General features: G+C 52.8%; 1 protein-coding gene across 1 annotated transcript; it reads right to left on the bottom strand.

Annotated features, from left to right (window-relative positions):
• Positions 1–9305: 9305 nt before the first annotated feature.
• Positions 9306–11101, bottom strand: LOC311197395 (ATP-sensitive inward rectifier potassium channel 12). Its single transcript, XM_084271149.1, has one exon. The coding sequence runs from the start codon at positions 11088–11090 to the stop codon at positions 9801–9803; it is 1290 nt and encodes a 429-aa protein (XP_084127275.1). The 5' UTR covers positions 11091–11101; the 3' UTR covers positions 9306–9800.
• Positions 11102–11349: the final 248 nt, after the last annotated feature.

Here is an 11349-nt window from a genome sequence, read left to right as displayed (position 1 = left end):
CTTCTCCCCCCCCACCACCACCACCACATTGTCTTTTTCAAAGGGATTTATTTAGGCTTTCTCCTAATTATCAGGAGCTATGGACTTCCCCCCACCATCTGAGCGCTGTTACCAGCTCCTCCTGTCGACACCGAGCTCCTGTTCTTGCCGTCGCCCCCACACCCGGCGTCATTATGGCGCTGCCGTATGGAGTACTCAGCGGGCGACGGCTTGGCTTGGCTTGGCATGGCAGGGGACCTTCCCCATCCCTCCTGCAGAAGGGACCCTCAGCCATCCAGCACTTTCCCTGGAGGCACAGAGATCTGCCTTGCTCTGGGGCTTGTAGGCAGCATCTAAGGCTTTTTGGGGTTGCCACCATACCTGTGAAAGCCATCCCTGGGCACTGGTGGTTAACCCTAGCACTGAGGGACATGCAGGACCCCCCCCCAGGCACAGAGCAGGGTCTCAAGTTATCAATTACCTGGCCTAACCTGCTGGCTGCCCTGCCTGAGAAAAGCCATCATCACACCCAGCGCATCCTTTGTGTTAGAATTGGGTTTATTTAGCAAATCTCCAGAGCATTAAAATAAAACTCCCATAAAACAAAGGTCATCTTTGTGTTTACATTGAATTCGTAAACTGGGCAAGAGAGGAAGACTTCTACAGAGGTCAAAGGTCACCCAAAACATCCCTTTAAGAGAAATAAGCATCAGTTTTCTGTTCTGATCGTGAGCTTTGGTGCTGGGCAGCAGTGGCCAGTGAGGCTGAGGGTACAGGAGGGAGGGAGGCGTTGTGCTGAAGGATGCAAGGGGGTCTCTCTGGAGTTCACTTCAGTCCTGTAGCCAGGCCATGAAACACCAGGAAAGGAAATAACCCACCCTCTTTTAAGGAACAGGGATAGTTGTGGGTCTGTTTGCAAATGGCAGCGCAGAAACTGCAGCAAGGGGAAGAACCTGGAAAGGGTGAGCTGTGGCTGAGCACCAGCAGTGCCCCATAGGTACCAGGGAGGAGAAGACAGCTGCTGGCAAGGGGGATGCAGAGCTGTTTCCCCAGGGCCACACACCGGACAGCCAGGATGGTGAGGGTGGCCGTGCCCCTGAGACCACAATGGCTGTGAGCTCGGTGCCTGATCCCCAGCAGCCTTTCCCCTGCCAGCTCCCGCGGGGCCTGGCAAAGCGCTGCCAGAGCTGCCAGGCTTATCTTTAGCTCTGTTCCCTCCCTCGCCCCCGCGCCCACCTCCTCGCCGCGCACCGCGTCCCCGGCCCCCACCACAACATGCCGTTATATAAGCGCTCGCAGCAACCATCTGGGGCTGAGTCAGCCACGAACCCAAACGGACAGCGAAGCCCACGAGGCAGGGATGCCAACCCCCAGATAAACAGGCTTTTGGGGTCACCCCCATCCCCAGTGCTATCCCTGAGTGCCCGGCACACCCACCCCCCCCCCCAGACCCTGCATGGGTGTTGCAGCCTGGTGAGCAAGGAGACTGGAAGGGGAGAGGGAGAAGTGTCCCAGCCTGGGGGACAGGCGTGATGCTCGAGGTGGGGGAGGTCATCACTCAGTGCTGGCACAGAGGGGAAGGCTTAATTACATGCTAATGAGGTATTGCCAAAACAAATGTGCCAGCTGCAGGAGAAGAGGAGGGGAAGCATTGACTGGCTGGGGAAGGGTCTACCAGCTCCAACAGGTCTCCTCTTCCCTCTCCATCCACAACCCTGGCAGCCCATCAGAAACCCATCTGCACATCTACCCTCAAACCAGCACCACCATGCCCAGCTCGACTCCTGGGGGTTTTCCCCCAAAACCTCAAGGTCAGGGCAGGGTGGGTCTCCATCACCTCCTTTAAATCACTGTTCTTCTCCCAGAGCACTGTCAGGGCGAGTGTTTGCGACCTGAACTTTGCAGGGTTGTGCTGATTCACGCCGGGCTTGTCACTGCAGCTGCCTAAAACCGCCAGGCAAAGGGACGCTGACTCATGTGTTTGCCTTCCCCCAGCAGGGAGAAATGTGAAAGGTGAACAAAGTACTTAACGAGCGCTAATTACATTCAGTGCTGAAAAATTCACTCCATGTTAACATCCCCAGCGTGTTATTACTAATGGAAGCCTTCTACAATTAAAAAAAAAATAAATGAAAGGAAAGTGTTGCAAGTTCTTAACCTTGGCAGTGACCTTTTAACAACAGGTGTAAGGAAACCCCTCATTTTGTCCCACTCATGAATCTGTGTTAAGGAGAAACTCCAGTCGCTGCCCTCCCTGTTTTCCCTGTAGGATGCTGGTTCCCAGGCAGTATCCTGTTATACAGCAGGATGAAACCCCGGAGTGGAATGGGGTGGGATGTGGCACAAGGAGACAGAAAGCTGGTATCTCAGTGGGAGAGCTCTTGACACTGAGAGAGGGCTCTTGACATTGCTGTTCAGGGCAAGTGGAGGGAGAGAAACAAGTCAGAGAGGGTCCACCTTAATGCAGGATGAAAAAGCAAATTGCCAGCAGGAGAGCAGAGATGCTGCTCTGTTACTATGGTTACCCCCAGAGACAACCCAGCATCCCTGGGTATCGCCCTGCATACCCTGAGCTGCTCCCGGCCACCCAGGGATGGCACTGAGGCAGTTCGGGTGGGGAGGGAACAGATTTGGAGGGGTATGTAGGGTCTGAGCTTCACAAAGCAGCCAGGAGGGAGGATGCATTCAGGCTGGATGGAGGAGCAGCATCTCCAGCAGGGCCAGAGCAGAATTCCTGCCTCCATCCCTCTGAAACATGGTGCATCACCTTAGCCCAGCTAGGGAGGATTTGTTGGGAGTCGGACCAATGTGGTGCCTTCCCTGTGTGGCACCGTGGTTTCGTCTGGTGAGACACAGCAAGCCCTGCACAAGCTCGTGCAGCCAGGCCAGGCAGCACAGCGTGCAGACCCGTGCTGGCTCCATCCTAATGGGAATGCAGAGCTAGCAGAGGTCCCTCTGCCCAGTGGGGAGGGTGTTAGTGCACCCAGGTTTTGGTGTTGGTGTGTTCGAGCCAAGCCCATCCAAGCTGATGAAAAGACACCCTGCTTTTGGGGAGGCTAGGAACCTCTGGAGGGCACTGAGAGGTGCCCACAAAGGGAAAGAGGTGGGAGGGTGGTCAGCAGGGGCTGGTGTAATGCCCACCATTAGAGTTTAGAGAGGGTTTTAGCATTTAAAGACACCTTGAGTACTAAAAGTGGGGGTTACCAGCTAAGAAACTCAGTCCCTCGACTAGCATCCCCCCCAAAACCACCCCAGCCATGCCTGTGAGGGGGTCCTTCCCCCCAGAGGCAGCCACTACCTTCCCCATCCCCCCTGCTCCTGGCCACCATCCTTTGATTTAGCTCTAAGCCCTGAAGATGAGAGTGGTTGGAGTGGAAGCAAAGCAAGGACCGAACGTCCCGGTAGCACATTTCCCGTGGTGCCAGCAGCCAGCTTGGCTCCCCAGGGATTTCTGCTACAAGCAGCCACCGAGGGAGGAATTCTGGAGGCAGTAGAAACCGTCCCTGGGGAGCTGCTGGCTCCTGAATCATTAAATGCTTCCACAAATGAAGCGATGGGTTTCGTAGTGCAAACTGCTGCACGAGGAGTCACTGCCGCACGCAAAGCAAACCCTGAGAGCGGAGGCACAAGAGCTTTGGGAAGCTGCTGCACAGGCTGGTGCTTGTCCCCAGGAGAGAAGCATCCCTTCCCACACCCCACCCCCCCTCCAACCTGCACCCTCCATGGTGTTTTCCTTTCCAAGATCCAGCCCACGTTTTGGAGGAGAGCAGGGAGGTTTATCCCGTCTCACCTCCTGCCTGCCTGTAACAGGCCATTACCTTCCTCAATAAACCCCACGCTCCTCTCCTCAGCAAGAGAAAAGCTTCCAGAAAAGCATCTGGTCCAGATTTAAAGGCATTAAGAGACAGAGATGGGTAGCTTGTTCTAATAGCTAATCATTATTAAAAGATCGCTCCTTATTTCCAAGACAGATTTGTCTGGCTTCAGCTTCCAGGAAGAGGTGGTTATTATACCTTTCCCTGGTAGATTAAGTTATGTCTTGGTACCAGTGTACTTTCCCTGTGACAAATGCTCCAATCAAGTTACCCCTCAGTCTCCCCCTTTGATAAATTAAACAGGCTGCATGCTTAAACCGAGCTTAGCCTGGCCCTATCTTTGGTGATTAGAGTGAGTGGCTGGCAGAGATTTTTTTAACGAGTAAAAAAATAACTCCCTTATGGGGGCAGGGATGGAGCTGATGGGACCCAACTGACCATGGTGGGTGGGTGGGTGGCAGCTATTGATTGCTGGTCGACTGACCTGCATTCAGACCCGTGATCAGCCTGAGGAATGATGGTGAGTAATTTCTCCAGGTTATCTTGGTACACGAGCCCCATTCCCTGCTGCAGCCAGGTGCAAGAGCCAGGAGGAAAATCCAGGGGCTCTGTGTCCACCAGGCCATTAACCTCTCCATTAATAGCATCCCACGGACTTGCTCTGCTTTCCTTCGGCCGTGACGTACCGTTAAAGACATTTAAACTGTCACTTGGCCGTGGCGTGGTGTCCCCTGAGGTCCCCGGAGGAGCCGATGCCCATAGGAAATAGATCCTCACGGAGCCCCAAGGGCGACCAAAGTCGCTGTGAGATTTGTTGGGTCAGTCTCGGATGGCTGGGCTCTTTCTGCCTGGGCTCCAGACACATTTTCCAATCTCCAGGCTCCCTGCATGGCTGAGTCCCCCAGCAAAACCAGCAGTACCCACATGTGGGGCTGTGCAGGGGGGACAGATCCAGCAGCCCCCTCGTCCCACCGAGCATCCCTGCAGCCCCTCTCCTGGCAGAGAGGAAAAAATACCCTCTCCTGCAGGATAACGAGGACAACTCAGATTTGGGGTTTCCACTCCTACCTCAGGGCAGCAGGATGGACATTTGCTAAATGGCTCCTAAATAATATGCCATATTTGCCCTGCTGGCCCCCAGTCCTGCTCAAAGTTTGCTGGACATAAATACTGTATATTTGACAGCTGACAGCCTCAAAACCCAAGTCTGAGGTTTGCTGCAGGCAGACACTTCACTATGATCTTTAAAATATACAGCACGACGCGAGATATTTTAAATAGATCAAAATACATTTATTACATATTTATATTATTTTCTCTAGTCTATTTATATCTTTTGGAGACTCTTATATATAATATATATAATATATTTAAAATAACATAAAATTGGCCAGTTTTGTCATCTGAAATACATTTTACAAATATATATACATTGTCACATATATCTCAAATATATGTGCAATGAGACAGAGAAACACCGGAGGTGGGAAAGGTACAGATCCTTTCATTGCATCCATCAGCTGCTCTATCGCTGCGCATCGCCATCGGTCCCCAGCAAATGGACTCGGCCTTTTACTCCTGGGAAACCAGTGCTCCCAGTTGCCAACCCGCCCATGTGAACTGGTGCCAGGTCTCGGTCCCCAAAATTGTGTGGGACATGCATGGGGGAGCACCCGGGGTGTGTTTTGGGGGGGATGGAGGAGAGACAGTGCCCCCAGGAGCGGGGCAGTGGGACAGATGTGAACAGCTGGGGCTCAGTGAGGTGATGGGTCAGGGACCATCCCACACCCCCTCCCCACTCATAACGCGGCCGGATCCTTCCCTGAGCCAACCCCCCTCCCCGTGGCAGCATCCCTGAATTTGAGGGGGGGGGGTGGGAGAGCAGGGTCCAGCACTCCAGCCAGACCCAGCTGCCACACACTTGTTTCGGCGTGCAAGAAATGGGGGGGGTGGGGGTGGGGGGACACACGGGGGACTCTTTTGGTTGTCAGCATGAGAGGAAAGGAAAGAGCAGGAGGGTTTAAAAATAAACGTATTTGTTCTGCCTTATTAAAGATAGAAAAGGTGGCTCTGAATTCATCTCCTACAAAAGGTTTGAAGGTCAAGCAGGCACCGAATCACGAAAGGTTAAGCGCTAAGTGATTGTCCCAGCCCTAAAAGACTAAGTGCACTAAATTCGGTTATGAGAAGCTAAGGCTTGTCCCGGACGGCTCCCGGCCCCGGGGACCCACCGCCCAGCCGAGCAGGGACACGTCACACCTCTCAGCGGGGAGAGGATGCTCTTTCTAGAGGTGGTTTTGGGATGCAGGGGTGCAAACGCTTTCTGCTCTCACTGATGCACCTTTTTTGGGGTGAAGCCAAGCGGGAACAGCAGCAGGTATGGCCCCCAGTCCCTGGCCAGGGCTGCTGTCGCTGCCGGAGGCTGCCCTGAACCCCGGCCGAGGGCAATCCCTATGGGATGCTGGCCAAGAGGATTAGCAGCTCTTTCCTTTCCCGGGCTCCCGCCATCTTCCAGGGATCAAGTGTAACGCTGGAGTTAACCCCACGGACGGAGCGGCCCCAGCTCAGAGGAAATGGCCGGCGCCTGGTTTCGGAGGCCAGGGAAACCTGTCCCCTCACTCACTCAGAGCGCCCTTCCCGCCAGCAACCCACTCCATCCCTGCCACAGCCAACACCAACACCCGCACCCCGAGAGCCTCCCTGTGCCTTCCCTCCAGGGAACATGACAAAAACCACTTTGCTTTTTTTGTGTGTGGTTTTTTCATCCTTTTTTCTTTCCCCCCCCCCCCAACTTTCCTTAACAATTCCCGTGCTGAACGGTACCGCTGGGCAGCCTTCCCAATGCTCCCTGATGGTAGGAAAAAAACCCAGTAGCTGAGAGCACTCACAGGTAGGCAAAAATAATATTTATACACTATGTACCAGCGTGGTCCATGGCCAGGACAAGGAATATACAGTATATATACGATGACTCGCCGGAGCTAGATCCTCACTAGTGGGGTTTGGGGAAGGGGGTGCGTGAACGGGGGCCAGGGAGGGTCCGACATCCCCCCTTTGCCATGCTAGCCATGGGCACTCCCCAGCCCAGTTCACATCCTCCTACACAGCAATTTAAAAATACATCTGTATATATTATTCTATTCTCCCAGGTAACACTGTACAGTCATAGAAGTTTCTTTAAAAGCAATAATTTACTTAAAGACATCTCTATTTCTCTTTCATTTTTATACAAATATTTACTGTGAGATAGATATATATATATATTTATAAAGAAATTAACCCTCTGAGAACCCTACAGCAGCAAGATGTGCACCTTTTTTATAATTATTATTTATTCAAAAGAACCTAAAACCACAGAAAAGCATTATTTTAAAAATAAAAATAATAAATAAGTAGTGCGCACACAAAACCTCTCTGCCCTCCCCTCCATCCTCCCCACCCCCAGATGCTATGAGACAAAAAGTGGGTGGCAAAACCATTCCTCCCCCCCCCCCCCCGGGGAGCAAAGGGACTGGTGATGGGATGGCATCTGCGTTTGCTGCCTTAGAAACACAAATGTTGTGGCCAAAGCTCAGTGACGTGTCCCTAAGTGTCCCTGCTTTTGGGTACAGCCTGTTTGGGGGGGGGGTTGGTGCCAAAACATCTGTCTCCCCCCCCCCCCCCCCCGTTGCTGCCCCTGGGGATGTTTTCTCCCAGTGGCTGGGTTTTTTTAGGGGAAGCCAAAAATAGAGCAGCCCCTTGGTGGGCAGTGTGAGGTGGTGGTGATGGACGCTGGTGGGAACAGGGTGGGAAGAGACTCTGTGGGACTAAGTCCCGGTCCCCATCCTGCAGCCGGCTGGCGAGATGTGATGCTTGAGGGCACAGGGCACCATGGGGCAGGGAGGGCACCAGGGCAACTGCTGCCCAGAGCCCTTTGCAAGAAGATGGGAATGGGGACACAGGACAAATCCTGCCTCTGCCACCGATGTTTGGACATGCCACAGCAGCCTGTAATCCTGGGATACAGTTTTCCTGGTGTGGGCAGTGGGGAGAAAATACCGGGAGCCCATCACAGCCAGAAACACTGCCAGGGACCCCACTCCTGACCCCTGCTCCCTGAGGCCAGGTGCTGCTGGGACTCTGCACCCAGGGTCGGTAACCTGTGGGTACCAAAGCCTTTCCCACTGCCAGAAGGAGCAGGGACCCAGGTTTTGGCTCCCAGAGCACCAAAGAGCAGCACACCCGAGATGAAGGGACCCCCAGCCTGCATCTTGCTGGCTCCTTCCCTCTGCACAAAGGCAGGGAGCAGGGCAGGAGCCAAGGTTTCCCCTGCACTGGGTGGTTTGCCTTGAGCTGTAGCAAAAGCTAAACCAGGGTGCCATCGAGGCCAGCCTAAAACGCAGCGGGTGGTGGGATGCAGGTGATGCCATGAGGGCAGAGCAAAGGAGACATTGCCCCAGGGTTGAGGGGGGGGGGAGGGAGGGGGAGTGTGTGCAAGCAGGGTGCCAGGGAGGAGGGCTGGGGCACGGGATGAGTTTGCATCTCTAAGGCACAATCCACCTTGAGGCTGGGATGCGGGGATGGGTTGAAGCACAAGACAGGGTAGTTTTCTCAACTGGCATCTGTTGTTTTGGGAAAAGCAGCTGCCTCTGAAGCAGGACTCTCCGGTGAATGGGGAACTCATAAATCCCAGTCTGGCACGGAGATGGCTCCTGTGCTAGAGGAAGTGCAACCCAACGAGACCACTTCCACTCACATTGATTGCCACGCTTGAAATGACTTTTTTCAAGGGAGAAAATACCGAATTGGTCGGAAAAGTGGGAAAATACCCACAGCTGAGAGCTTTCAGCTCTCCTTTTTGTGCTTCTCACTATTTTATCCCAGTTACGGTGAAACTTATGAATTCCTCATCAGAGATGTTGGGGGAGACCCAGCACTTCACTTCAGCAGCTGATGCCCCAGACCCAATTTCCAGCCTGAAGATCAATATTTCCAGAAATTGGCTAATCACTGTTGTTTACAATGATCCTTTCTAGCACAGCCTGCCTTTTCCTTATTAGCTACTTTGCCAGTAATTACACTACTCTCTCTCTGCCACAGACCTCCAGCCACTTATGTCTCTTCTCTGCCTACAAAGCCGTGCCAGTGGGAAAAAAACACCACCCCAAAGTCGTATGCGCTCTTGACTCCTAGCTCTTGCATCTGCCCAGCAAGTCACCCTCTCAAAGGACTCCAGTGGCTTATTCATTCCCTTGATCAGTTTTAAAAAATACTGAATCACTTCTTTCAGCTTTAATATTATTATTATTATTAATAATATTATTGTTATTATTATTATTATTATTTTGGTAAACAGTCTCCCAAACGGAACGGTGAAAAAATTTAAAAACCTCTCACCTCCCTCCCCTCCCCTTCCCCAACATTTCCCCCCCCCCCCCAAATTAAAAAGAAGTACGTTAATGTTGCATGTTACTTCAAGTGTTGTTCTTGTGCAACTGAATCAGACCACCTGCTGGAAGGAGCAATTTGTTTTTGTTGTTGCCGCTCAGTTAAAAAAGAAAAGGAAAAACCCAAAACCCAACCAGAAAAAAAAAAAATAAAAGAAAGAAAGACTTATTATTTCCTGATATTTCCTCTTTTTTGGATCTCGCAGTGCTTGGCTCCAAGAAAACGCTGGCATTTTCCCCACGGGGAGAGCAAAGCCCCGCGGGGCCGCGTGGGGCGAGCGCCCGCCTGCGCCCCACAGACCCTTCTCTCTCCATCTCTCCATCTGTCCGTCCGTCCCCCTGGAGCCGTTGGCCCCGCCGCAGGCACCGGGCACGGGAGCCGCGCCGTCGGCCCGCTGCCGCCCCTTCCTGCAGACCGCTCAGTGGTTATTGCGATGAAACTGAAAACTATGAACGATACTAATTTCTCAAGCATTCCTATGGCACTTGCATTGTTCTGCATAATTTGAGCGGGTTGTAGGGGAAGAGATTAGAGGAGGAAAAAAAATACCCTCGGAAAAGTCAACGGAAGGGCCAAGAGTCATATTTCCGACTCCCTCCTGTACGACCGCTGATCCAGCGCTATCGTGGCTTGAAGCCTGTCGAACTCGTGCCTGTTGTCTGGGCTCAGGTCCTCCAAACCCCGGCTGTCGTCATCTTCCTCTTCCTCGTCGCGGCTCATGAAGGCCAGCTCATTCTCGTAGCAGAAGGAATTGGTGCTGGGCAGCAGGAATTTGTTCTCCACCAAGTCCTTGGCGCTGCAACGGGGGGTGGATGGGACCTCGTAGGTTTTATGGAAGTGGGAATAGTCTACTTTGTACTGGTTTTTCTCCTCGAACAAAACGGGCTCGAAGCGGTGGCCCCAGAGGATCTCGCTGGCCAGGTAGGAGCTCCGAGCTTGCGTTGTCATAGCGGTGGCTTCCACCATGCCTTCCAGGATGACCACGATCTCAAAGTCATCCGTCTCCAAGTCCTGGCGACTGATCCCAAACAAGGGGCTGTCTTCGTTGATTTCGTGGAGGATGGTGATGGGAGACACCAAGAAGATACGGTCCAAGCCTTTATCAAAGCCCACATCAATGTCTATTTGGTCAAGGGGTATATACTCCCCTTCTTCTGTGATCCTGGGCTTAATTAGCTGAGCTCGTACGTGGGCTTCTACTATGTGGCTTTTCCGGAGGTTCCCAACTCTCCACATCAGGCAGAGTTTTCCATCTCTCATTGCCACTACTGCATTATGGCTGAAAAGTAAAGTCTGTGCCCGTTTTTTGGGCCTGGCCATCTTTGCCATTATTGCACCAATCATGAAAGAGTCGATTATACAGCCCACGATGGACTGAACCACCACCATGAAGACCGCCAGCGGGCACTCCTCTGTCACGCAGCGGAAGCCGTAGCCAATAGTTGTTTGGGTCTCGATGGAGAACAGGAAAGCAGCCACAAAGCCATTGACCTGCAGAACACAAGGCTTGAAGGTATCATCTCCACCTGGGTTTTCTAGATCTCCATGAATGAGTGCAATTAGCCAGAAAATCAGCCCAAACAATAACCAGGACACCAGAAATGCCAGGGAAAAGAGCAAGAGCATATACCTCCAACGGATGTCAACACACGTGGTGAACATGTCTGCAATGTACCTCTGTGGCTTGTCATCCATGTTGGTGAACTCCACGTTGCACTGACCGTTCTTCTTTACAAACCTGTTCCTGCATTTCCTCCTGGTGTGGATTTTCCCGTTGCCGAAGCCGTTGATACCTGGCATGGTGGTCAACCTCAGCCCGTCTTCCTCGGAGGACACGATGCTGTAAGGGTTGACTCTGCCTGCAGTCATCCCTGAGCCAAGCCCACAGTGAAGGTGAAGGGTCTTGCAAAGCCCAACGTCCCCCTGGCCCACCCCTGCCCACCCCCCAAATTCTGTTGCAGTGGAAGAGAAGTCCCAAGCTTCCACGTCTTGGCTGCCACGTCACCACGCTGATGCTGTGAGAGGCTCTGCAAAGAGAAAACAAAGACACATCTGTTACCTCCTATGGCAAAGGGACCAAAGGGGGTGTTTAGTGATGGCTCTGATGGGATGGGTGGCTGCATGTTGA

This window comes from Gallinula chloropus (genome assembly GCF_964237585.1).
Source record: "Gallinula chloropus genome assembly, chromosome: 15".
Taxonomy (NCBI): Eukaryota; Metazoa; Chordata; class Aves; order Gruiformes; family Rallidae; genus Gallinula; species Gallinula chloropus.
This window is presented reverse-complemented; position numbering and strand designations above follow the sequence as displayed.